The sequence below is a fragment of the Anoplolepis gracilipes genome, chromosome 10 (genome assembly GCF_047496725.1).
Source record: "Anoplolepis gracilipes chromosome 10, ASM4749672v1, whole genome shotgun sequence".
Taxonomy (NCBI): Eukaryota; Metazoa; Arthropoda; class Insecta; order Hymenoptera; family Formicidae; genus Anoplolepis; species Anoplolepis gracilipes.
This window is the reverse complement of record NC_132979.1, coordinates 6,760,155-6,787,407: the sequence shown is the minus strand read 5'-3', so window position 1 is coordinate 6,787,407 and position 27,253 is coordinate 6,760,155. Positions and strand designations below refer to the sequence as shown.

At 30.4% G+C, this 27,253-nt stretch overlaps 5 protein-coding genes across 13 annotated transcripts; 4 read left to right on the top strand and 1 right to left on the bottom strand.

Moving 5' to 3' along the window:
• Nucleotides 1–344: 344 nt before the first annotated feature.
• LOC140670053 (actin-like protein 6B) lies at nt 345–7,835 on the top strand. Of its 3 annotated transcripts, none has more exons than XM_072900465.1 (8): nt 345–452; nt 1,983–2,194; nt 2,300–2,500; nt 3,317–3,754; nt 4,013–4,353; nt 4,505–4,600; nt 4,680–4,875; nt 7,709–7,835. In XM_072900465.1, exons 2-7 carry the CDS (start codon nt 2,170–2,172, stop codon nt 4,842–4,844), a joined length of 1,266 nt encoding a protein of 421 aa, XP_072756566.1. In that variant the 5' UTR covers nt 345–452; nt 1,983–2,169; the 3' UTR covers nt 4,845–4,875; nt 7,709–7,835. The 3 variants fall into 3 exon arrangements, with proteins under 3 accessions (XP_072756566.1, XP_072756565.1, XP_072756564.1); XM_072900464.1 differs by lacking the exon at nt 7,709–7,835 and adding an exon at nt 7,386–7,521; XM_072900463.1 differs by lacking the exon at nt 7,709–7,835 and having other exon boundaries at nt 4,680–6,948.
• On the bottom strand, nt 5,444–17,726 carry Cln3 (CLN3 lysosomal/endosomal transmembrane protein, battenin). Of its 5 annotated transcripts, XM_072900467.1 has the most exons (10): nt 17,382–17,726; nt 15,536–15,695; nt 14,543–14,659; nt 13,250–13,813; nt 11,090–11,235; nt 10,073–10,231; nt 8,283–8,619; nt 7,938–8,087; nt 7,704–7,844; nt 5,444–7,496 (listed from the first exon to the last, which is right to left on the bottom strand). In XM_072900467.1, the coding sequence occupies exons 4-10, from the start codon at nt 13,433–13,435 to the stop codon at nt 7,356–7,358; spliced, it is 1,260 nt and encodes a 419-aa protein (XP_072756568.1). In that variant the 5' UTR covers nt 13,436–13,813; nt 14,543–14,659; nt 15,536–15,695; nt 17,382–17,726; the 3' UTR covers nt 5,444–7,355. The 5 variants fall into 5 exon arrangements, with proteins under 5 accessions (XP_072756568.1, XP_072756567.1, XP_072756569.1 ...); XM_072900466.1 differs by lacking the exon at nt 15,536–15,695; XM_072900468.1 differs by lacking the exons at nt 15,536–15,695; nt 17,382–17,726 and adding an exon at nt 16,564–17,058.
• Nucleotides 17,727–18,761: 1,035 nt separating this feature from the next.
• On the top strand, nt 18,762–20,661 carry Trm7-32 (tRNA methyltransferase 7-32). The gene is made up of 5 exons (XM_072900611.1): nt 18,762–19,108; nt 19,289–19,358; nt 19,493–19,692; nt 19,772–20,166; nt 20,298–20,661. The coding sequence occupies exons 1-5, from the start codon at nt 18,988–18,990 to the stop codon at nt 20,625–20,627; spliced, it is 1,116 nt and encodes a 371-aa protein (XP_072756712.1). The 5' UTR covers nt 18,762–18,987; the 3' UTR covers nt 20,628–20,661.
• A 344-nt stretch (nt 20,662–21,005) lies between these two features.
• LOC140670431 (uncharacterized) lies at nt 21,006–24,376 on the top strand. Of its 2 annotated transcripts, none has more exons than XM_072901019.1 (4): nt 21,006–21,160; nt 21,216–21,477; nt 22,060–23,313; nt 23,397–24,376. In XM_072901019.1, exons 1-4 carry the CDS (start codon nt 21,146–21,148, stop codon nt 23,771–23,773), a joined length of 1,908 nt encoding a protein of 635 aa, XP_072757120.1. In that variant the 5' UTR covers nt 21,006–21,145; the 3' UTR covers nt 23,774–24,376. The 2 variants fall into 2 exon arrangements, with proteins under 2 accessions (XP_072757120.1, XP_072757121.1); XM_072901020.1 differs by having other exon boundaries at nt 21,027–21,122.
• Nucleotides 24,377–24,918: 542 nt separating this feature from the next.
• Nucleotides 24,919–27,182, top strand: LOC140670399 (probable U3 small nucleolar RNA-associated protein 11). Of its 2 annotated transcripts, none has more exons than XM_072900956.1 (2): nt 24,919–25,118; nt 26,060–27,180. In XM_072900956.1, exon 2 carries the CDS (start codon nt 26,080–26,082, stop codon nt 26,839–26,841), a length of 762 nt encoding a protein of 253 aa, XP_072757057.1. In that variant the 5' UTR covers nt 24,919–25,118; nt 26,060–26,079; the 3' UTR covers nt 26,842–27,180. The 2 variants fall into 2 exon arrangements, with proteins under 2 accessions (XP_072757057.1, XP_072757058.1); XM_072900957.1 differs by having other exon boundaries at nt 24,934–25,037; nt 26,060–27,182.
• The last annotated feature ends 71 nt before the right edge of the window (nt 27,183–27,253 follow it).

Below are 27,253 nucleotides of genomic sequence, written 5' to 3'. Positions count from 1 at the left end.
TAACGTCGTTTATAAAATAAACTGTCTAAATTGTGACGCCTCATACGTTGGTCAAACTTCCCGCAAGTTAAAAACTAGAATCAATGAACATAAAAGACATATACATCATAATACTAATACAAACTCGGTAATTACTAATCATAGGCGGGAATTTAATCACGATTTTGACTGGGATGATGTTAAAATACTCGATGAGACTCCATTTTATAACAACAGGCTTATCTCTGAGATGCTGTTCATCAAAAGACAAAGGAACGGTCTAAATTTACAAATTGACACGGAAAATTTACCGAGTGTCTATCATGATATTGTTAATGCTCTTCCAAAAATCTAGGGTGGGAACACATTATATATATATGTAACTTGTTATTGTGTTCTGACATTATCCGAGCGAACTCCACAGTACACGAGTCAACAAGTTAATACCAACCGTCACTATATATTGTTAACGAGTGAGTGAGCGTCTATCAGTTACCTGATTAGTGATTATTATGGCAAAAGTTACTTTAGTAAAAATATTACTTATTTACAGATTTCAACGATCATTGCTATTCACATACGATATTATAAGATCAGTGATTTTTGTAATGTTGACTTTGTTTGTTGAATTGTATTGTATCGGAATGTAAATTAATTAACCAATCATCCGAAACATTTTTTGGATAAATGTGGGAAGGAATGGATTTTATGATGTCTCTAGAAGAACCCCTCATGTGTACTCTCTCCTCTGTAGGGAGTTTATTTATGCTATTCTCTACATTTTTTATAAAATCAATAGTTAATGGTGTTTTTTTTTTGGTGAAAGGAAGGCTGAAATTACCTCCTAGCTGTAGAAAACATTGAATATCATGGGGTATAGGTGTTCCTGAGAGATTAATAAACCACTTATCTTTGATCTTATTTAAAGTAGATTGTGTGTTTTTATAATTAGCGGATTCAATGTGTACTTTCATGGGTTTATTTGTCAGAGTATTGTTATGGATCTTATTATACAAAGAAAATCTATACTCGGTTTGTTTTTTGTGACAAACATTGATGACATTGTGATTGTAGCGACAATAATCATGTATAAGATTAATAATGTCTTTTGTTCGTTGTTTTGTCAACATAAACCTGAACTTACTATCGAACCTCTTTGTTTCTTTTTTTAAATATAAAAATAACGGTCGACTCTGCTTGTTGAAGAAATTATTACAAATGATTAATGGTAAAAACACACATCGGAGACGGTCCTAACAACTAAGTTAACAACTTTATTACACTTACATTTATAAATTATTACTAATAATTCTCGTTCTATTAAAATTGTAAATTTGTATTTTTACTATTGCGCTGAAGAAGACTCGAAAATGAGCTCGAAACGTACGCATTGGAATTATATTTAATTGTTAATTTAATCTCTCTAAACATTTATCGTTTAATATATGGTTAGGTAATGACGCGATAGTGCGATATAATAGATTTATTATTAGTGATTTCACGACATATGTATGATAAAGTTGAAGTTTTTGATATTAATTATAATACATTTTACTTTGTCGATTAATTATATGATTTGTTAATTATCACCTAACTCGTTTATCAGTACACAGGTTTTGCTCTCTATGGCCGTTTGTTATTTATTGTTCTTAATTTATATTTAAGAGAGCACTGATTTCATTTATTTATGTAAATAATTAAGTCTTCTTTAATTACGATCGAAAAAGTCGGTCACTCCGATAGTGATATACAGTAACATCGCTTGATTTTTCATATATTTAACGGCAAGATACGTCTTTTGATATAATGATATAATTATTTTTGGTATCTACAAATAAAAATTACTCGAAAGAAATAAAAATTGAAACTCTCTTGTCTAGATTTTTATAAATTTTTGTAATTCTCTGCATTGTATGCATATTGTTGTCTCTGTAAAGAATACGCTGTAAAGTTACTACTGCATCTCTTCTATGTTTATGTCTTATATTCTACGTTCCTTCCAGAGAGTTTGATCTTTTTAAGATCAAATTGAAATCATTAATCGTTACAAGCGACGATCGATCAGTCCTAGGAGCAGCCGCGCAATCCTCTCGATTCGGATGCGTATGCGTGTGTTGCATGTACATACGCATACAAGGGTAGAAAGATTCCATCTAGGCATGCGCCTTGACTTCCTCTCCCTTCAGTACTATGAGCGGTGGTGTCTACGGCGGTGGTAAGTACGGTCGCGCTCTCCATAATTATTTCCCGGTTAGAAAGCGAGCACACGCGTTTACATTCGCGACAATCCTCCTGTAATCACCCCTGATTGTTACGCCAGACGAGGTAGGTGCTATTATCTTCGACGTCGGACACCAGAGCCTCCGCGTGGGATATGGCGGCGAGGACACGCCGAAAGCCGAGATCCCGACGACCCTCGGGGTGTGGGAGGAACCCGCTGATCCCAACGGGATTGACTGTAACAACGTCAACAGGAAGCATTACAACATCGACGTCACGGCTATCCAAGTGCGAAAGAAGGGTATGTTATATATATCACACGTTTTAATATATTTTATCATATTAACAAAATGTTACATATGAATCTTATGTTTATCTTCTCTCCCGCTATATGTATATGTATGAGTGAGTCACCAGAAATTGTTACGCTCCTAAGATATGTATTTTGCAGAAAAATATTTTTCATAAAAAATTGTTTGATTTTGAGCAGGTGATTAACTTAATTTTGTTTTAGGTAGGAATGTTTCAGAGATTTTATTTTTACTTCTTTAAAATTTTATTTTTTCTTCTCTAAGATTCTTCTTATTATTTTATTATATATAATAAAGTATTAAGATAGAATCATAGAAAAATTAATAATTCATGAGATATTTTATAATTTGCTGTAACATAAAATGCGTAAATCTTGTATTTCCTTTCCAATGACTTTGATTTAATACTTTTATACACCAAATAATGAATTGATTTGATTAATATTTAAAATATTTGATTGTGAATTTCAGAAACGTTTTCTCATTTAGAACAACATTTTTCTTGAAATTAAACATTTTTATTTGTTATATGTTTTATACAAATATAAATAATCTTTATATAAAATATTTATTTTATTGTAATTATAATTATAATTGTTTTACTTTAGTGCAATTTTATTTGTCTTTTGTTTTATTAGACAGTTTTATTATATAATGTATCAACTCTGATAATGAAAATAATCCATAGTTTAAAATACCGCAATATTATTTTTGACAAACCCTTAATATTTCTATAACATATTTAATAATAATTCATAATATTAAAATTTCATAATATTAATATTAAATTTGATCTTTCAATTTAGATATGGAGATAGTGAGTTTGATGAAGGACGGCATGATTGAGGACTGGGACATGTTTGAACGACTGACCGAATATACGTATAAGCAACGATTACATGCCTTAGCCGAACACCATCCGATCTTGATGACCGAGTGCCCGTGGAACACCAGACTGAAGCGCGAGAAGTTGCTGGAGCTGATGTTCGAGAAGTTCAACGTGCCGGCCATGTACATCTGCAAGAACGCTGTCCTGGCCGCGTACGCCAACGGTAGGTCCACGGCGATGGTCGTGGACAGCGGTGCCACGCATACTAGTGCGGTACCGGTTCACGACGGTTACGTTATCACTCAAGGGATCGTTAAGAGCCCTTTGGGTGGCGACTTTATCACTATGCAATGTAGACAATTTTTCGAGGAGAAGGATATCGAATTGTTGCCGGCTTGTCTTGTCGCTAGCAAAGGTAAGAGCCATAGATGTAAGTGTAATTATTTGATTAATTAATAGAATGTGAGAATAAATTAATAGTAGAATATATTTAATTGCGAAAGAAAATAATGTACACTAAATTATTCTTCACTTTATTTTAATTTCAAGTATTTTAACGCAAAGAATTATAGTAACTATACTTGACATCCTCGATCGGGTGTTGTAATAATTGAGATTAGAAGAGGATTCGACACAAATTTTTTATTTCTAACATCATATGTTTCTTTTTTAGACGTAGTTCGAGAGAGAGATCCACCACGATGGACCAGACGAGCCGGACCTCAACCAACGTCTTCCTGGCTCAGCTACATGGTTCGAGAGGTGCTGCAAGACTTTCAGATGAACTGTTTGCAAGTATCAGACAGTCCGTATGACGAAGACATGGCAAATACTCTGCCCATGAAGCATTACGAATTTCCGACTGGATACAATGACGATTTCGGATCTGTGAGGCTTATGATACCCGAGGCCCTTTTCGATCCCAGCAACGTTAAAGGTGTGGGTGCGAGTATCCTAGGAGTCGGTCCTCTCGTCACCACGAGTGTCGGAATGTGCGACATGGACATCAGACCGGTACATACTTTCAAATTTATATCGTACAAAATGTCCTTTAGTTAAATTAAATTCTAAAGTCGATTTTATAATAGAGAAAAGAATTGTCAATTAATATTATTAGACAAAATTTGTGTTACTTTACAAGGAAATATATATTTATGTTGTATAGAGTTTGTACGGCAGTGTAGTGGTGACCGGTGGCAACTCGTGTCTTCAGGGTTTCAGCGAGAGACTGAATCGGGACTTGGCTAGCAAGACCCCGCCGGTAACCTTAAGACTTATCTATCATATTATCGAGTTTTAATTTCAAGGTTTCTTTTCAATAACTCAACTTTGCTTTGCAGAGTATGAGACTGAAAATAATTAGCGCGAACAGCTCGAGCGAGCGTCGTTATGGTGCTTGGATCGGCGGCTCAATCCTCAGCTCCTTGGGCTCGTTCCAGCAAATGTGGCTGTCACGTCAGGAATACGAAGAGTCGGGCAAACTCATTTTGGAAAGATGCGCATAATTCAGTAATCAAAAAACTGACAAATCTTGGTGTAAGAGTTACAATTTTTCAAATTAATTATTTTTTTATTTCGAAATTAACTAATAATAATTAACACAAAAATTTCAAAGCTACATTTAAAAGATATTTGAACAAAACTGGTTCAAATAGAAAATTAGTACATTGTTTGCGATTGTCTTCGAATATATTACGTTGTTTAGATAATTATTAGATATATTAATATATTAAAATTAATTTTATTTTATTATATATATGTTAATATTTAATGATACAGAAGATAGGCTCCGCGATTTTTAGTTTGATCACAGATATTAATTAAATATATCTTACCTTATAAGCGTATTAACGACATAATGGCGGCGATGTAACGTAAGCCGTCCTCGTGAGCAACAACTATCAAACGCATTCTGAAGCGCCTAAGAGTTCTACAAAAGTGTAGATAATCTAAGAAGGATTTTCCTCGGAGGATAATTTTTCACGATTAAAACTTTTTATATAACATGCGTTTCAAAGCAGCTCTACGTACTTATCATTACAGGAAGTGCGATTAATCAGAAACACCTTGTGTAACGCGAGTAAGAGCAATGTTTAATCGACAACTTGCTTTTAGACGCCTTTAGTGTTAGATAGGGAAGTAATATAAATGTGTAAAACACGTGCGGCTTATAAGGATACAGTTCCTAATTGCTCCAAGATTCTTCCATATATGTATATCGTATATTTTAGAAAAGAACGATCACGCCTCCCGTCAAAATCATTTCGCGAACATGAATGAAGGTACGCGATGTAGACTATTTTGTAATAGATCTCGTCATTAGACATATTTATTTCACTGTGAGAATAAAATACTCGCTTTACATCGAGACAATAGTAACATCCGTTATCGCGGATATTCTCGCTCTAAGTTATCTTAAAAAAAAGTAACATTATCATAACTTAGTAAACGTAATATCTCTAGTATCACGTAATCGCTATTTATATTCTATTAAATATGGAAATCGATATCGATATTAAAAGGCTGGAGTTGGTAGGTATTTTGATACTAAAAAAGAAACACTGTTGCTTGAACTGAGAGACGATTAAAAGACATACATAAATGTAACAACAATGCATTTCGAGGAGGTAACAACTTCAAATTTTACAAATAGAAATCGAAATTTTAATTCGCAAGTCATTCAGAACCTTTCAAAGTTTACATTTTTTTATCTAATTATTCTTACAATATTAGAAGTTTTTAGACTTTATTTACATTTTTACATACACGAATGAAATATTAATAATATTAATAACGTTATTATTGGGATTATTATAAAAAAGAAATAAAGTGCCATATAAAATGGAAAAATATTGAGCTGTTGCTTCCTCGAATTGTATCAATTTTTTAAATTATTAAAATTGACATAAAAATTATAATATTCAATCACAATCTTTCAATCAAAATGTGTATGAAGAATACAATATATCAAAGTAGAAACATGATAGTTTAAACTAGTAATCTTTATATCTAATCGTAATTCACCGGAAACGACATAATCCAAATGTTATCGTGTAATTTTTAATTCTTCGGTGAAATCAATTCATTACTGTATAACTATTAATACTATGAGATATAGTCTTCGAACGAGATTGACATTTTGTGATATACAATCTCAAAATACATACAAGACAACTCATAATATTTTCGTATCGTTGTCGGAAATATTGCAACGATGTAAAAATAAAAGAATTACGTTTTAGTAGTTTCCAAATTTATTTACGTATCAAATAAAAAAAAGACAAAATCACAGTACAAATCAAAAGATTTAGATATACTATCATGAAAAAAATAGGCAGGAATGCAGTACAATTTGAAATTTAGGCAAGTATCGTAAAATAATAGACTACTACAGTACAATACGCAAAGAGAAAACATGAGCGTACATTATTTTGAAAAAGTTTCCTCTTATTTCGCAAGAAAAAAAAAACGCAGCATATTCCTAATATGTCACGTGCTTCAAGCTTGTGACGTGATGTATTGTATATGAGCATGTCGTGCAATATATGCTCTGTTCCTAGTCTTTTAAGCATTTGTATCGAATAAAGTTCGGAGACGTTTGTAATCAAACCTGCGTGTGTTATTAATTATGAATCTAAGGAATTCTTAAGCGAGTATTCTTAGAATTTTTTTTATTTTAATCTAGATAAAGAGATAATACTTTTTATAAAACAGTTAAAATTTATACAAAAACGGCGATGAAAATTCAAATTTGCGTCCTAGGATATTTTTTCTTTTAAATTTACCTAAATGTGCAGACTTCGTAAACGCTCGCATTATAAATTGTCAAACCAAAATTATAAATTGTCAAACAAAAATTATAAATTGTTTAGTCTGCAATTGCTTATAAGATACGAGTCGTGTACGATCTTCAGTGTTGTAAACACTGACGCATTGTATTGAGGAATTTTCAGAAACAAAAGTTTCCGCACGCGGAAACTGTGACGAATGAGAGAAATTATTCGCGATATTATCCTTTAACTACCTAATCTTTTCGGTTGTGGTAGCTTGCAAATGGCATTGTGAACCGGCATGGACAACCAGCCAGCCAAGGCGATTCCGATCGAGTCCGCCATCGTCGCGATCCCCATAGAGGCCTCACGATCCGCTCTCGGAATCTACGATCAAATTAATTTGACACAATTATAGAAATTAATTCGCCAAATAGAGAATGTGATAGAATATTTTTCACTCCCTTAAAACTCTCTCAAAAAATATTCAATAAACTTAACTTTTATACTTTCGAATTTATTTACTATTTAATTATATTTTTTTATATAATTTATATAATTAATTAAAATAATTTTTTATAACAATTTCATTACCTCAGTCGACATCCGAAAGAAAGTGTTCACATACGCCGCACCGCCAAGTAGACCCTCCCACAATACAAAGGCGAAAACGATCCATATATTTGGTATGTAATAGAAAATAGACTCAAAGAGGAGGATTATGAGGTTAAAAAGCTGAAAAGAAAATAATCATTTTAAAATAAATTTTATAAAGACGTGTAATTCGCATTTTTGTTCAATCTTTTCAATACATGTAGGTATAATTACCTGCAACACGGACATGATCCAAATTTTGTCAAACGTAACTATGTTTACCGATGATCTCGAGATAAATACACCTATCTGGTAATCCGCTTGAAGCCATCTGTATTGCTCGTGGTGTTTCAACCAAATACCATTGAATTCGACGAGCTCGTACTGTAAATGGCTTATTTTAGGAAAGATCGAGATGGCTGATACGAATTTTTACAAATTTTTGTAACTAATCTATAAACACGATAGATTCTATAAAAGTATTTTTCGAGAAGTATATATTTCTATTGCATAAAAATAATTTTTTTATAAAAAATTAAATTATTTTATCTTTTTCATATTAATAAAAATATTGTATACCAAGCCTTGATTGATGAAATATTCAAAAAAGTAAACCAGCCCGAGTGGTATCATGTACTTCAGTAAGCCAGGCACCAATCTGATCTTGTCCCTGATGCTCTTCTCGGGGACCTTGATGATCTGTTCTTGACTCTCGACATCATTTTTAGTGATTGATATTCTAGAATGCGCCGGATGTTTGAGGAGACCCCAGAACGTGATCGCTTGTAAAAGTGGCACAATTAACATGACCAACAATGTATTCTCGATAGACAATACCATAGTAAGACCCGCATAAGATAAGGCGCCGATCACTCCGGCGCCACCTGTTCCCGATGACCATGTCGATATCACCTGTCTGCAAAAAAATTAAATCAGTATTATATTCTAAATTTATCAGACAGCTAAGAAATTGATGAAAATAAATTAAAATATATAAAGAAATGAAAGATAAAATTAATATTAGATTAAATTTATGTACGTTATAATTTTCATATTTTTAATATTAAATTATCTCTCTGGCGTTGTGTGTGTACTTATATATATATATATATATATATATATAATAATATTTACATTTCAATATATAAATATACACGCGCGTATTTTTTCTCTTATTTCTCTTAGTAGTCGCTCATAGTAGAGTGATTTATTATATTTTCATGTTCACAAGATCTGGAAAATCGACATATATCTTATCTTATCACTATTGTTCTATCACAACTGTCTAAATGTATTAATACTACATTTTTTTAGTACCCTGGAAAAATACCCACCGCCACAGGAGAAAACAAACTCTCAAACATGCTGCTTCAGAGTAGAATTTTAAATGTTTTTCAAGATAATCTAGACTTTTTTTTATATATGTTTAAATTTAATGCTTTTCATATCTCTTTTATATCGTGTTTTAAATCTTTTCTCTTTCTCTCTCTCTCTCTCTCTCTCTTTCTCTCTTCCAAAAGTATAAAAATTATTACTGTTTCAAAAATGTCTTAATTTTTCTAGATTATCTATAGATATAAATCTATAAATATATAAATTATCTTTATAATAGAAATGAAGATTTATTTATATAAAACTTTATTCGTGTCAGAATACCGCTAATAAAAATATCACAATTCAACAAAAAATAACTTTTTTCAAATATAAGAAAAAAGAAGAAAGAAATTATATTTCTTGTAATTTTCTTGTTATACTGAATATGAGTATAGTTTTTTTAAATTTTTTATGATTTGCTCTATCACACATATCTAATTTTGACAAGTTTACGATTAAAGTTGCAAAATAAAGCTATTTTAATGTTAATTTATAGTTACTGCATATGTAATGATGAAATTTCAATTGGAATCAATACTAAATATATGAATTATATTAATATTAAATTATGATTAAGATATTCGTAATTAAATATAGTCTGTTTTACGACAAAATTGTGAATTAGAATATTTATAGTCTGTCAAATATTTTTCAATGTATAAACTCTTAAAGTTTGTCTAAATTATCATCATTGTAACATTTTTATCGTTTAACATAATCGATAAAACCCAGTTGTAACATTTTTATCGTTTAACATAATCGATAAAACCCAGTTGTAACATTTTTATCGTTTAACATAATCGATAAAACCCAGTTCTTTTGATAAGAGTTAATTTGAAAGCCAGACTCATATGCAAACGAAAAATAATTACTATTTTTTTGTTGAACTGTTATCACTTTTTGTTATCACTTTCCGGCATGTGTTAATGAACATAATGAATCAAAGACGCGCATCTAACATTACAATATAAATAGCGAGTGACCTGTATACTTACTTGGAGAACTGATTACTGTAACTGAGTATGGTGAGCTCACCCAAGCCGGAGGAGAGCGATGTTATGACGACACCCAGAATGGCGAGCCATTCAACAGTGCTCAATGACACCATGAGAAATCCTGCAGCGGAAAATAACACACAGGTAGCCAGTCGAACACTGTAATTAACGAGTCGATTGATCGATTAGCATTTTGACTAATGAGTGGAGCTCTGTCATTTGCATAATTACGGAAAAGTCTTGCAAGGTTCTTGCAAGTTGTCAGCTCCCTGTGTTATGGTCTTTGCCAAACAGGCAAAGTTAAATAAAATAAAAAAAAATTATACATATATATATTAGCGAGATAATAGATATTTACTATTAATCTAACAAATTATAAAAATATAAAAATATCGTGTTGCAACTAATAAAAACATTTTATTAGAAATATTTTATGTACTTATAAATATTATGTTACATACAAATATGATGCATGAAGAAAACGCTTTAATAAATTTTTTTTTATTACAATAACTTGCAACATAATTTTGATAGAATTAAACTTTTTATCACTTTTGATATTATTTACACTTTAGTTTAGGATACAGTTACTAAGAACGCATATCATCTTTAAAAGAATATTCTTCAATTGTCATGATGCAAGTTGATCTTGGAACCTTATCTTTATTCACTGAACTGTCATCTTGCTCACTGTCACACGAAGCATGCAGATTTCATACGAGTCAATGGAATTTTTGCAAGATATGTGTGTGTGTGTGTGTATTCAAATAAGAATTTTAATTTAATATTTAAAAACTATTAATACTTGAATATTTTTGTAAAAGACAAATCGTATAACGTGAGAAAATCACGTATAGGATTCAAACAAAGAATAATGAAAACGTTTCATGGAAAAAAGTGACTTATACTTTAATTCTATTGCCGTTCCAATTAATATCTAATAAGAATAAAACGTACACTTTTGTACAGTGCTCACTTTGTAGCTAAAACAAAAAGGAGAAACATATAAATACTCACTGTACTAAAAACGGCAGGAACGGAGCTGTCATTTTAATCGCCAGCGCTGGCAAAATATCAGCCAAGAGTATAGCACCGGTCGAAACTGTATTGCACGTGCGAATCCCCGTCGTATTTGTGGCATTATTTGTTATTAGCGTGGAATTCTACAAAAAAATAAACAGAGAAACCTCATCACACAATTTAGTCGCAAATATTCTTATTCAAAATAAGAAAATCTCTTCCACGTGAAAATTTAATAGCAGCATGTTTTATAAATCTCATTTTTCTTTTTTTCAACTTTTTTATTTAATATATTTAATCAGTCTCTTTCTTTTAATGTAATCTTAATTATTAGCATTAAGATCTTTTTCATTTTACATATATAAGAAAGGTTTCTATATAATTATTTTCCAATAAATAATATGTGCCAAAAAATTTTATCATTTTGCAAATATTTCGATTGTACTAGATTAGGTCTCGTTTGTTGTTTTTTAATTTATGTAATGTGGCAATTAAAAGAACACTACTTACATAATCGTATTCTCATGCTGAATATTTTTTTTACTCGATCCGGTTAAGTAACATTAATCATGCGATAACTTTCTTCGTACAAGGTCAAAGAATAATTATATTGCCATATAGATCATTACGCGTTATCTTTAACTCGCGAATGTTTATAAATTGATTTGTGTGTAGAGCTCCGTCTAATCAGACACTTCTTCAACGTCAATTTATTAATATTGTCTTTAGAAAATTTTCCACAGACATATATTAAATTGCTTGTCAAACTACTATCATAAATCAATAAAGAGTTATATAATCGATGTATGAAGAATTAGAAACAGATCAGCCAATATTTTATCAATTGACATTGTGATTCATATATCAATTATTTTAAGTCCGTGTCAATTCAGTTTTGCATAACTGCTTGAGATTTATTCCAACAGTAAAAATGTTCCCTTAATTTTACTTAATTTTAAATTAATATTACATCGAAAATATCTAAAATGCACCTTTCCAAAAGAAGCAAGAGAACAATAACTTTTTTAGCAATTAATATATTTGCATGCATGGTATTCAAATCTAAACTATCAAGCTTTGTGATATATCGGCAGACAAGTTCAATTAATAAAATAGTTTATACGCGGATCTTATTGATATATTTTTGGATATCATTTCTTGTGTTGTTAGATAGATTTTTAAATTAAAGAATATAAAATAATTTAAAATAATGTGCGTATAGGTTTATGATCGATATAAAATTATTAGTATACCAACAAATTTATTTAAAAGCTTTATTGGCTTATATACAATTATTATAGTAAAAATACTAATTTGTATTATAATTTAATACAAATTTTTATTAAAATAATATGAGAATATTTTCAAAATAAATGGAATGGAAACACCGGAAGAATTATATAATATAAGAAAAATTATGATTCCGAGAATTTATCAGAAGTAATTATTTTCTTATGTTATTAACTTGTAAATAAAACAATATATCACTTATCACAATGTATCACTCATGTAAGTATATATATATTACAAGTTAATAACATAAGAAAATAATTACTTCTGATAAATTCTCGGAATCATAATTTTTCTTATATTATATAATTCTTCCGGATATATATATATATATATATATATATATATATATATATATATATTTCGTTATGTAATGACATATTCTGGTACAAATCTAATATTGTCAGTCATACAAACTTTATTGTTATCTGAAGCGAATAACAATGATTCATCCACGTGAAATAATAGCCTTATTTAAGCTTTGTCCAGCTTATCTAAATTTCGAATAAAGTCATTAAACATTTCATTAACTCTTAAATCTATCAAAATTTAAAGATCAAATAATTTTCCCCAATGCAATCGATGTAGCTATTTCTTTCAAGAGCTATATTTCCTTATCAAAGTGATTTATTATCTGAGAGATTTTAATAAAATTTCTTATAATACACAAATACAAGAAAAATAAGTTACATATTAAGATATTTTCCAAATTTCAATTTTTTAATATTAAAATTCTATTCTTTTGTCATTTCCCAATATTTTTTACTTTCTCTTCTAATTCAATTGTAGGATACAAAAAATTCGATTTAATGTAATTTTAAGTTTTCAACAGTAAGAAATGTGTGAGAGTCGCAATTATACTCATACCTCGTCACCGAACTTGATATTAAGGATGTCGTGAGCCGCGCTCAGCATCACGACGTAACCGTAATTGTTGCACAATCCCAGGATCCAGAAGCCAACGAGATTACGCCATCGCGTATTTTTGGCAACAGTGTCCTCGTCAAAGGTATTCCCGGTCATATGTAAACTGCTCGGATTATCCTTATTCATCTCGAAAAGATCAGTCTCGAAAAAAGTCTTCTTTTCTCTATATTCTCTTCTTATAATACAATCGACTAGCTGTCTCTATCTTCTAGCTGCCTTTATCCCTCCTCTAAACGCAGCATGTGCTCGGTTCTAAGCTACTGGGTAACCTCGAAGATTCCTTTCTTTCTCTCTTTTCTTCTATCGATTTGTCTCTTTCTTACTTTTTCTTCTTTGCTGTCTTTTACTTCCCTTCTACTTTTACTGTCACAAATATCGCCTTGTATTCCACTTCTCCCACCACGACTCCAACCATGCAGCTGCTTTTTCTCGCTTAAGGCAACTTCTACACCGGATTTAACATTGTTCAAACTTCGAGAAACTTCTCACTTTAGTCACTGGAAGCTGAAAGATAATGACAAGAGGATAACTCTTATGTTTAATAACAACAATGAATTGTAAAATTAATTTGAAAAATAATTATTGTTGATTCGTCATTCCAAGCAATAAATTATTTGTGAAAATAAAATTGAGCATTAAATTCAATGTTCTTTTTTTTGTTATGAGAAATAATAATTAAAAATGTATCAACTTCGTACGTATCCTTTTTTATTATTTCTGTAATCCTCTTGATTGGTTTTTTATGATAACCAGTTTAAATCAACAATTAACTTGATATTGATAAATCATATAAAGTCTCACAAATCACAGTCCACTAATATCTTTTTTGTTATGTAAAAAAAAGAGAATAATTTATCACAATTAAAAATACACTCTTAATTAATGTTGCAATAATAAATAGCTTTTTATAATCATCAGTAATTAATCGACATACTTTCGTTACTAATAAATCATTTATATATGATATATAAGTATAATAATCTTCTTTTTGCTCATAAATGATGAAAATATCTAGTTTATAGAAATATATGTAATCGCTGCTGTTTAACTTCTTCAGTAATTTTTCGAACGTACTTTCTCTATTATATACATCATTTAATCACTACTCATTATCAATGAATTTCAAATTGCATTTGTCGCGCGTAACTTTCTCGATAAACCACTTAATCTATTCTTTTATAATTTTAGAGTTATATACTATGCTTTATTTGACTGAAAATTATGAGAAATTACTTAGCGAATTAATCCAATTGTCTCTTGTAAATGGTTTCTCCTTTAGTTTAGGTAGACTCTGGTGTAATTTGAGCGGATCCTTTGGATACTCAAGCGATCACTGACGTGACTAACAAACTATTAATAGAAAAGTCAACGTAAGAGAGATAATTAAAATTGCAAATTAACTAATTATTAATAAACATAAATAAAGAGAAATATCATACGAGCTGTCACGAGCTGATTTAAGACGGATAAACAGTTAATTTCTCTTTATATATGTTTATAAAAGCGAGCTTTCTCTAATTTTATTTTTATAATTATTAATGAATTGGTATGCATTTCAAGAAAATCGTTTTTAATTTAGTGTTGATTTAGCGTGTGTATGTTTTTATATACTCCTCAAAAAAATTAACAGCACAATAATTTTTTGACTCATGTACGCATGTATTGTTATGGGCCCAAGAGCATCTCAAAGTGGACATTTCAAACTTTAATTTTCTTTTTTGTTCGTTTTAGTAGAATAATTTCTCGCAAAGTTACCACATTTTAAAGTTTGACAATTTTTTCGTAAAAAAATTGTTGTCCCATTAACTTTTTGAGAAGTGTATAACTCAAGAAAAATAAAGAATGCAATATATAGCTATTATCATTATATATGTGTATATATATATATATATATATAATAATTAAAATTAATTTACATATTTATTATCTCATGTAAAAAAAATAATTTTTTTATATTAAGATTGCATAAATTCTTATAAACATCACAACACAATAATATTCAACGATTATCTTTATGTCTAGTGTTATCAATCGAGTTAAATTCATTTTTTACATTTATTCAAGGTCTGTGCTATCGCATGGTTTTGCATACACTGACACGTTGAAACGAAGGAATCTACGATGTATTTTACTTGTTGTGTTTTACATCGCTCTATTTAACTTTCTTCACTTTTTAACTTTTAAAGAACAAGCAAATAATGTAACACGTAATTAAATAATACAAACCGCATATTTTATGGAAATAAGTATATTTTGAGGAACTTCAAAATATTATACATTTTTATTCACGTGTGAATTATAAATTTATTTCATTAAGTCATTGAATCGTGAACGTAAATTGTGATAAAAACATTTATAATCGATAATTTTGCAAATATTTTGGACGCTGGAACACACAAAATGAGAGCGTTAGATTTCTTCAAAAAGATATTGTTTATTAAAGATATATTTTTAACCTTTCTAATAATCAATAATAATTTCATTAAAAGAAAATAATTTGTTTAAAAAAAAGAATAAAATATATATGCATATCAAACATACATGTAAATATTCACATTTCTCATATACTTAGTCTTTTCGCGAGTGTATCGTGTTAATGCTGTTTTATCGTATATATATACTTGTTTTCTAAATAAAATTCAAATTGCGTAAAAGAGAGAAATCGTGCTTTTTATCGGTATACTTTTACATCACAAATATTTTTATGTTATGCGATTCTCACAATACAACATGCACTACGAAATATATTATTAAAAATATATATTTGCATATAAAAGCTTTATTTTTTCAATTTATTTTGAATTATTTAACTTATTTAATAGAAATAAAAGGACAAATGACGAGATATATCAATTTTAATATTGATTTGACAAAACTTTACAGTTCAATTTTAAATTTTTTTTATATTAGAAAAAAGAACACAAAATTTATAGCGACATATATAATACTTCATTATTACGAGACTGCCGAGGTCTTTGTACTATTATTTCCCCTTTTACATTCATATTATCCTTGATACTCATATACCGTGATATTTTTCCTTTATCTTTGAAAACAATCTGCATCGGTGATTTCTGGTCTTCGACATTCCGCGCAAAAAAAACATTTTATAGCAATTCGTATCTGTCATAGATGATCAATCAATTATTAATTGATTGCAGCACTGACACTTTTTGACACTGCACGAGGGACACGTGATACGCAACGGACATGATTGACACTTTGAATAAACGAGTCGATTGCACTTGACCTACCTTCAACAATATTCAGTCACTTGTGTAATGCAATTGCAGCGACGTCATAGCACTAATCGTAATAAAGAAACCTAACTATTTGACTGAATAAAATGCATCTAAACAGATGTTTGAGCCGATTAAATTAAGTGAATCACGCGATAAATGCAATAAATTTTGATATTAAAATTTCCAGTCGCTTCATGATTCAATTACGATTATCAATGTAACAATATACATATATAGATAAAATTTATCGCTTGCGCTATGCAAGTGATTCTCTTTCTTTGTGGCATATGCTGACACGCTGCAACGACATTACTGCAAAACATTACTCGCTATAACAAACGAACCAAGTTGTATAATATTATATCTAATCGGAAGATACAGCTATCAAAAACTAACGTCATTATCTTCCGATCTAACGGAGTTTTAATTTTTTTATAATAATTTTTTATACTAATTGCAACTAAACCATAAATGTCAAAACATCCTTAAAAACATTTATGACGCATAATATTATTACAATCTAATGATGTGAAAATCTGAGTGGAAATTTATCTATATTTAGTTAGATTTTAGTCAATAATATGTAGACGATTTTAGAATTTCCTTGAAATTAATAATCGAATAAAAAATTGACTAATTAAATGTTTATAATAATCATAAAATATAAAATTACTGAAATAAATGCAAAATGATTAAAATAATCAATGCAAAATATGAAGAATGAATATTTAAAGTATATCATAGGATTATAATAAATAATATTTGTGTGTGTGCGACAAAGATATTGGTTTTGCTTTTATATAATATTTAAATCAATACAAGATACTCACGTGAAATTTGTCTAAATTTTGACAAGTTTCTTAAGAACGTATCACAAAAGTTTCTTATACAATAATAATTCTCTTATTATTAGGATTATCACAACATCACAGAGACGACAATACGCAGCTTCAAACAGATGACAGTCAAAATCTCTCGGAGCACTAATTCACGGGGAAAATTTTTCACTTACACTTTGAAAAATTGCAAAACTATATATACTCTCAGAATATTCACGAATTTAATTTTATAATGAGTATCGCTGTCGAAGTTTGATAGCGCGATATCGATAAGAACAGCGATATCGTAGTTGCTGCGACGAATCCCAGTTTTAGAATAAGTGTAAATTCAATGCCAGAAAAAGAAATCGGTATACATCGACATAAGCGCCACCAGAATCGACAACGGTATCTCCTTCCTCGGCTTCTCTTGAAAGGTTTAGAATGTTCGCATCAAGAACAGTTACCCAAGTCTCCGACCATCAAGCTGGTTGGAACCTTAGACATACTAGGTAGCAAAAGTAGTCACTTTAATATAAAAAAAATGTCAAAATAGTCTTTTTGAAGTGAAAATGACTATTTTTGTTACCTGGATAGAAATATACTTACGTCCATGGTTGGAAATATACCGATAAGTTGAGGGTGATAGCATAAGCATAAGCAGAAAGAGAAATGAAAGAAAGAAAACAGGTTTTAATTTACTTGAGAAAAAAATGTTTAGTAGACATAATATGCAATAAAATATATTGACAGAATTTAATTATTCAAAAACATATATATGCTCAAATTTTCTTCCAATTATAAAAATTGATTTTGCATGTTATGTAAGATTTAATTAAATCGTTTTTGTTTTCAATTTTAATTCGTTAAGATAAAAATAAAAATTATATATATTTCTTTTTATAGATTTTAATATTATATATTTCTATTTAATTTATATTAGATACTGCATATAATACTTTTTATTAATAAACGTCTGTATTAAAAACAAAAAAGTTATAAAATAATAAAGTTATATAAGATATAAAAATAATTTTCAGCTTGTTTTTCTTTTTTAAAAAAAGTAAAATAAAAAAAAATACCTATACATAAATTACATATAAATTCGAAGGATTCAGATATAAAGTCTTATTATTACTTCTTTGTTTAACAAGGATTCAGTTTGTATAATATAATGATTTTGAACTGTATATTTTGTTCTCAATCGGAGCTAATCGAAAAATAAAAATAAATATCGACCAAAATAAAAATTGAAAAAGAAGCGGATGAGATTTAAAATTTAAACCCATTTAGCGAAGATTCGAACCTTTTTTAGCAGAAATTCAAATCCATTTAGCAAAGATTCAAACCGTGTTTGTAGGATATGTGATTTATTCATTGAACTATATACCATACATTTTGACTCATGTTTTTTTTTTTAAATACATTGTTTAATTAAAAATAGAATTTAAGAAATTAAATTCTAGGTGATCTTTCTCAATTGTGTGACCGACGAGGAAATTTCAGCCTCACTGTTACCAACATTCATTTTCTGCAAAACATAACCTGCAATAATTAACTGTTAAACAGATTTGTTAAAGCTGCAAAAATTTTGATTTGTCGAAATATCATCCTAACAATGGGGAAAACATCGAAGGACAAGCGTGACATATATTACAGAAAGGCAAAGGAAGAAGGATGGCGAGCTCGAAGTGCTTTTAAGCTACTCCAAATCGATACCGAATGTCACATTTTTGATGGTCTGTATAATAAATCTATATTTATCTTTTCACATTTACACATTTTATTACGCATCTTGAGAAAAAGAAGATGTGGAAAAAATAGAAAAAAATAAGAAAAATATTTTAGAACTAATAATAATATTAAACAAAATATCTCTATATTATTTTTAAAAAAATTGTTTTTTTGTTCTCTTTCAGGAGTGTCCAAAGCAGTGGATCTATGTGCTGCGCCTGGAAGCTGGAGCCAGGTTTTAGCTCGCAAGCTAAAGTAAGTAAATTTTGGAAAAGGTGTGAAACATATCTATCCTACTTAAAAAAAATTGTTTCTTAAATATAGATATGTACAAATTATAAATAAAAATTATAATTATAAATAAAATTATATATTATTATTTTATATAGCGAGAATTATAAGAAGGCTTTAGAAAAAGGTGATGCGTCTCCTCCAAAAATTGTGGCGGTTGATCTGCAGGCAATGGCACCCTTGGAAGGAGTTATTCAACTACAAGGTGACATTACCAACACCAATACGGCACAGCAGATTATTGCCCATTTTGATAACACTCAAGCAGATCTGGTGGTATGTGACGGAGCACCTGATGGTATGTCTTATGTCACTTTTTAATTTTTTGTCAAAATAAGTTTATTTGAAATGATTAATGAATTTTTTATTTATTCCAGTGACTGGCTTACATGATATGGATATATTTATTCAATCACAGCTTCTATTAGCTGCTCTGAACATAACTACACACATTTTGAGACCTGGTGGCACGTTCGTAGCAAAAATCTTTCGTGCCAAGGATGTGTCGCTCTTATACGCTCAATTGAGGATATTTTTCCCTTACGTATATTGCACGAAACCCAGTAGTTCTCGCAATTCGAGTATTGAAGCGTTTGTAGTTTGTAAAGACTATTCTCCACCAGAAGGCTACAAGCCGCACATGCTGAACCCTTTATTGACGCATGAACCATGCAACTTTGAAGAGTTGACAGGAGTCAATAGAGTCATTGTTCCATTTGTAGTATGCGGAGACCTTAGTCAACCTGATTCCGATATGTCCTATCCACTAAATGTGAGTTTAACATTATTATGTTTTTATTTTATTGTGAATCACAGTTTTTTCTAGCAACAATTTTATTTTGCACATCTTGCCTGTACAATTTATTATGTCTTGATTCTATTATTATTTAAAAATGTTTTCAGCTATCTGGGAAGAAATACGAATACCGTAAACCAGTGCAAACCCCTATAGCACCGCCCTACGCTGAAGCGTTATCTTTATTAGAAAATAGAAAAGCTGGAAGTAGCGCTTTTGTTTTTGATTATGACACCTTCGACGAGGCCGACATCAATACAGCGATTGAACACGAAAATGCGTCATCAATCAATGAATTCAAGAAATTTTTTATGGATTTTGATAAAGATCCAAATTTGGAAGAACTTCTAAAAAATGCACACATAGAAGAGGAAGCACCCATCGATATGTTAAAATATTCTGAATTATTCAATATAATCGATAAAGAAGATAAATAGAAATACAGATGATATTTTAATGCAATAAATGAAACAAATACAGTCTTTTGTACCATACTATTTATTAAATAAATATACATAGACTTTTATAATACGTTAAAAATATGAGTCCTTGTTTTTGGATCTATTAATTTTTAAAAATCGAACTCTATCGAGAACGTATATATTTTCAATTTTTACGATCACATAAATTTTCTTTATTTTAAGATTTTTTTATATTGCAAAAAAAATAAAATTTATATATAATTAATCTAATTTAAATAAAATTTTGAAAATTTCTCTAAATTAAATATTTATTAATGAAAGTTTATTCCGAATTCAATTTGCTTGATTACATATACATGTAAATCGGTGAAAATTATATATCTATAACGTATACTTTATACGTGTATACTTTTTTTAAAAGGTGTCTATATTTTCGTTTACATTGCTCGTACGAACGTTATTATTGACAAACGGCTAGTCACATCAAACAGTAAACACTGAAAAGTCACGGTAATAGGTGATCGCGTCTGGATATGTGGAAGGACAAGGTATTTGTTGGAATATCATATCAGTTTGCAAAAATTTCTTTCTTTTATTTAACAGAGGGACAGAGTTTGCCGGATCTGCAAGGATACGTTCTGCTGCGCAAAATGTCGCGACCGCCACGTGGAAAAGATGCATCCCGGCCTGAACGCCGACTGCTGCCTGTGTGCTTCTGAGCTATTGCCGATACGACATGGCGAGTTTGAGAAACTGAACCTGAGAGACGAGAAATTGTTGAATCACATAGTGGACAAACATTTGCCATTACATTGCCAGCTGTGCAGTGACTTATTCGAATCCCGAGAAGATTTCAAGTCCTTCGGTAAGTCACGAATAAAAACGACCTTATAACGGGAAAGATTAGAAAATCTAATCTTTAAATTTGTAAAAATCGGCAAATAATTGTCATCTGCCAAAATTTTAAAACTTTTGATACAAGTTTTATTCCAGCAAGTAGATGCGAGTATTTTTTTTTCGTTTTGCTTAAACATGCCTTCAATTCCCATGTTAAAAAAATAAATCACTTAAAAGAAATTGAGAAAAATTTCATATTTTAATATCTTCGAAAAATTGCATGACACTCTAATAGTTTGTTGAAAATTACACAATTAATCAAATGAAAATTCTTAAAATGTTGAAGATTTTATAATAAAATATGAATTTACAACATACACTTTATCATATAAAGAAATTTATGTAGATAATAAAATTACATCTTTCTTAATTTCAAAAAGTTATTTTTAAAAAGTGAAAAGTGAAATTTGAAAAATTGCCTATACATATATAATTATTATAAATATATAATTATTATATATAATTATTATAATTTACGTATAATATTTTATATATATAATTTTATATATTTTTGTTTAATAATGGAATTTTTTTTCCGGATAAACTTTAGACAAGTGCAAGTGGTGGTCTCAATTTTCGCTATCACCGATAGGTCTCGAACAGAAGCTGAAACAGTGTTTCATGAGCGATCAAAACGGGCTTTGCACGCCTCAGATCTTTCGGAAAACCAGCACGCCGGTTCTCGTCGGCCAGAAGACCACTTTCCAGACACCTTGCGTACCATATTTCAGCCTGAAAACACCTAGGACGAATTCGCCGTCGACCAACACTCAAGAGCTACAGAACAGCGGTATCTGCGGTGTCACCGAGTTCTTCAGCTTCTCCCGCATCTCAAACGAGGACACGCCCTTCAGAACCGGTAAGGACGAGCAGCTGCCCAAAAGTAATTCCGGCAGGAAACTGAATGTCATGGAGGAACAAGACGAGACTGCGAATTACGAAGCCGAGCAGATAACTGAGAATAACGAGGTGGTAGATATGAATCTGACGGAACCTGAGGGTGGGATTCTAAAATCGCCGCTGTCGGACCTCGTTTGCGAGGAGGCGGACAGAACGCCCGACGCCGTAAAGAAAGTGAGATTCTCCGATCAACATGAACCCGTGGAATACAAAGACTCGATGAAGTCTTGCGCGAAGATCATCTTGAACACATCGGAGGAGGGAGAAAAGTTTCACGATGCTCGTGAAATCTCGAGTACACCAAACGTGAAGAACTCAGACGACAATAATAATACAGTAAAAGACACGATGAAGATCATGCAAGACACAGAGGGTACGAAAAAAGACTCTCAGGGAGAGATTAAAAAGTGCTCCTTCGTAAAACCTCTGCAGAGTCCTCTAAATAAAGCGCAAATCGTGGAAAATGACACGAAGAAAACGGATAAGGAGAATCAAAATCTTGAAATGAGCGGTAGAGACTCGTCGGCTACGTGTCGGCAAAACTCCAGCAGAGTACTGATAACGGTGCTGGTGGAAAGCAATTCGGGAGGATTGAGCACTGATCTGATGCCTCTACTTGATTCAGGTCTGAAGAAGTTACAGGAACAGCTTGCATCGACGAATCAGTCGTCTTTGGTTGAGTCTACCGATGCTGATAGTTTGCCCAACAAGTCTATCACGAAGATGGAGATGAGCGTCTCGAGTGTCAGGAGTTATTCCACGAAGGATGCGACGACGACGGATGATCGACAGATTGTGCCGATTTCTTCATTATCTATGCAGAACGTTAAAAATAATAAAAACAGCAGCGGATTCTTCGCTGTCGTCGCGCAAGCTATGAAATACGCCCTGAAAAGTTTCTCCAGTCAGTAAAAAAAAAAATAATAAATCTCGTTAATTCTAGAAAACTCCGAATCGTTGAAATCCCTAATCGAATATCAATTTCAGGCTTGGGCATTCCAACAAGCAACGTCACGACAACCGAAGTAATCCAACAACGGGAAATCATCGAGGAATCGACCTCGACATCCCTGGATTCGTCCGGCATCCGGCCTCGTCCTAACAAACGAACCCGCGAGATCGCCGAGGTGACCTCGCGAGTAGATTCACTCGCCCTGGACATTCAAAGCCCCCAGCCGAAACGTCAAAAGGGATGGTACACAATGGTCAAAGCACGCCAGCCGATCAATCGGATGCGAAACAGATTTGCGGCAACATCATCGAGGGGAGTGCAGGTTTTCAGTCAAGGATCCCTGACGGTGGGTGATACGGTCCTCCCGCTTCCCGTGCGAGCACATCAGTCAACGCAAACTGACAATGAATGATCATCTTTTTTTTTTTTTTTTTTTTTTTTTTTTAATAAAAGATTATTAGTTTGTTGGGCAAGTAGACGAATAAGAGAAATATTTTAATGAGAATGTATTTTATAAAATTACACGTGGCGTGTCCAAAAAATTGTTTAAATAATAATTGAGATATTTAGTTTGTCAATTTATCTTTCGTTATAATAATTTATTACAGAGTTATTCGCAAAAGGAAATTTTTGTTTAAAAATGCGGAGACGTATATTACAAGTATGTGCTGGCATTAAATTAAATACGTTTAAAATGTAATGTGTTTGTCGAAATACATTACAATTAAAATTATTCTAATTCATGAAATATCATGCGATTATGATTGCTTGAAGAAAAAGACATTTTGAAATATTGTCCTGGTTTTTAATTTGTATTAATATCTCTTTCACATATGTAAAGCAAATGTAAGTTAAGTTATTAATGTCAGATTTTCTATTTTTCCTTATATTTTTCGACATACAATATGGATTTATATTATTTAATATTATTAATAAAATTAGTAAAAGCATGAATTAATTAAAATACAAAATGTTTCAAAAATCACTGGATGTCTTTTTTAATAATGGATTTTTTTTTTAATAAAAATATCGAGAAAAGTTATCATTTTTTATAAGTTTTTATTTACTTTTTACATTCTTATATATTATTAAAATAAACTTTATTTTTAATTAATGTAGTTGAAAAAATGTAGTTTTGTTAATCTTTTACAAAGTTTAATTTACAAAAAAATCTTTCCTTTTCAATTCGTTTATAACTTAAAAATTAATGATGCCTTATTATTGATGATATATTGTTTACGCATATATTATATTGATATACATTTATTTAGAAAAAAGATTATTTAATTTTTATTTTTTAAAAGAGGATTTTTTATTTTTTTTAAAGAGGAAAAGCTTTTCTGTTTCTCTCTTTCTACGAGCATTTATATATGACATTAAACTATATAAATGTTCAGTTTTTTGCAAATTCTCTTAATCATGGACAGAGAAATTAATCTTCTTATACTTTATGCGTGGAAAGGCATTTCTATTCTCATTGTTTGAAAACTAAAATACTTATTCAATAAAGTTCAGCTGATCTAATATGCAACATAGATATATAGCATTAGATTATCATCATATGGTAACACGTGCTTCTATTTTCATTCAGTATGACTTGTAAAATTACTCACCGAACAGCGCATGCATCAGATGCAGTGTGCAATGTGCAGTGTGCAGTATCTTTGATACAGCTGGTAAATTTGAGGTTATATAACGATTATTTGTTATTAACATTGATAGAAAACAATAGCAATTTCTTCAGTGAATATAAAAATGTAAGTCTTAATTATTACAATAAAAGCATAATTTTTTTTCGATATTCTAGCCACTAAATTTATTTATACTTATTTATTTTTACTATTTGCATGCACGCACACTTTACACTCTGTAATAAAATTACAAGGCATAAAATTATAAAATTCTAAACTTAAAAGTTTATTTGTAAGACAAATTAATCTCTCAAATATATATTTTAGGTTAGTCACAAAACTTTGCAAGCACGTGTTCGCATAATCTATTTTTATTCGTCGGCATTTATACTCATTTTCCACATGGCATGCATTAATAGAATTTCGATAAAATTTAATAATATATTTTGAAATAAACCCCGTAATAATTAATAAATTTTTTGTTCTCTTTTAAGATTATATAGAAACAGTTATATTTTTAATGTAACTTTAGCTAAAATAATTCTTCGTGTGTGCAACTGCATTATATTATCGTTGAAATACAGAATTCTTTGAAGCATACACTTTGCATAAATTTTGCAATACTTTAGGAATTTATTTATCAATTATTTTAACATATGCTGTACTATTCAGTTTATTAGTAAATGTAGTATGTTTATTTTTTTATAAAAATCCTGTAAATAATAAAAGACTACTATAATAAAATATTTTTTTGTTGGAGAAAATCATTTTTATCTTTTTTCCCAATAAATCAACAAAGTTTAATTATCAGTTTAACCCTTTGTTTAGAACTATAGTTTTGTTTCTGACACAACATATATATATATATAAAATTAGAAATACAGTATTCAATATTTATATTTTAAAATTACATAACTTAAAGTAAACTATAACATTAAAAATAAAAATAGAATTCTTCTCTCAGCAAGATATTTCACAGTATTTTATTACATGTTTTATAGTTTTGTCCTAAAGAATATATATTATGAACTATAAAGATGTTAATATAAACACACGATTTTTTCCAGATTATACAAGCAACGTTAAAATGTCGTCATGGAAAAAAGCTGCAAAGGCGGGCCAGAAAACTCATCGGGAACGTCATCAACCGGAAGCTCGCAAGCATCTCGGGCTGCTAGAGAAGAAGAAGGACTACATCGCTAGAGCCAGAGATTTCCAAGAGAAGCAGGCGACGATCAAACTTTTGCGGAAACGTGCGCTGAACAAAAATCCAGATGAATTTCACTTTCATATGATTAATTCTCAAATAGTGAATGGCGTTCATAGAGAGAAAGACAAGGAAGATCAGCACACACCCGAACAGATAAAGTTGATGGAGACACAGGACATCAGATATGTAGCGTATAAAAGAAACATTGAAGCAAAGAAGATAGACAAACTGCAGAGCCAGTTGCACATGATCGACGCGGCTAACGAAATGCAGAATCAACATGTTTTCTTCGTGGATGATAACACGGAAATGAAGAATTTCGATCTCGTCAAGAAATTGGACACACATCCGGCGCTTTTGTCTAGACGTACCAATCGACCAAAGTTAAGCACAATTAAAGACATGAAGCTACCGGCATTGGATGATAAAACTATTTCTAAAATCGAGCAGAAAAAACACATAGCTTACAAAGAACTTGAAAAGAGGATTCACAGAGAACGCGAATTGACAGTTGTGACACAGAAGTTGGAAGTACGCAGGGCATTAAAGGACAAAAAGATTAAAAAACCGAAATTAGTAAAACCTGGTTCGAAGGATGCCGCTCCTATTTATAAGTGGAAGTTTGAGAGAAAACGGTGACTCTCTGAATCACAAAGAATTTATTATAATAAAGTATATAATTTTACATTAGTGCCATATGATTATGAATATTCAATGAAAGTTTGCACTTAGCTATTTATAGATGTGCAGTAGTTATTCCTTGATGTCGATTTCTCAATATATTGCTTATAATTGATAATAACTGGTGATAAAACAATTTGTAAGCGTTTTTGATAAATTTTACATAATCACAATGAATATTTAACTTCATAATAACGACTTTTAATTGAATATTTATAATTATATATATAATATGATGTAAATATGTAAATATAATACTTACGTAAACATAAAATCACTAAATAGACATTACTATTAATCATAATTCAATTAAAAATAATTGCAATCATTAGTTTATTTATTATTTGTTGCATTGTCTTATTCTTATAAA

Bases quoted from the DNA above. Each gene is read 5' to 3' on its own strand.
- Trm7-32 (XM_072900611.1), top strand. From the start codon at position 18,988: ATGGGGAAAACATCGAAGGACAAGCGTGACATATATTACAGAAAGGCA. The intron at 19,109-19,288 runs GTCTGTATAATA...GTTCTCTTTCAG, and splicing joins CGAATGTCACATTTTTGATG to GAGTGTCCAAAGCAGTGGAT. The intron at 19,693-19,771 runs GTATGTCTTATG...TATTTATTCCAG, and splicing joins ATGTGACGGAGCACCTGATG to TGACTGGCTTACATGATATG.
- LOC140670399 (XM_072900957.1), top strand. From the start codon at position 26,080: ATGTCGTCATGGAAAAAAGCTGCAAAGGCGGGCCAGAAAACTCATCGG.
- Cln3 (XM_072900467.1), bottom strand. From the start codon at position 13,435: ATGAATAAGGATAATCCGAGCAGTTTACATATGACCGGGAATACCTTT. The intron at 8,620-10,072 runs GTAAGTATACAG...ATTTTTTTGCAG, and splicing joins TACAGTAATCAGTTCTCCAA to ACAGGTGATATCGACATGGT. The intron at 7,845-7,937 runs GTAATTATACCT...TTTTCTTTTCAG, and splicing joins GGATCATGTCCGTGTTGCAG to CTTTTTAACCTCATAATCCT.
- LOC140670431 (XM_072901019.1), top strand. The intron at 21,478-22,059 runs GTAAGTCACGAA...GATAAACTTTAG, and splicing joins AGAAGATTTCAAGTCCTTCG to ACAAGTGCAAGTGGTGGTCT. The intron at 23,314-23,396 runs GTCAGTAAAAAA...TATCAATTTCAG, and splicing joins CGCCCTGAAAAGTTTCTCCA to GCTTGGGCATTCCAACAAGC.
- LOC140670053 (XM_072900465.1), top strand. From the start codon at position 2,170: ATGAGCGGTGGTGTCTACGGCGGTG. The intron at 2,195-2,299 runs GTAAGTACGGTC...TTGTTACGCCAG, and splicing joins CGGTGGTGTCTACGGCGGTG to ACGAGGTAGGTGCTATTATC. The intron at 3,755-4,012 runs GTAAGAGCCATA...TTTCTTTTTTAG, and splicing joins TTGTCTTGTCGCTAGCAAAG to ACGTAGTTCGAGAGAGAGAT.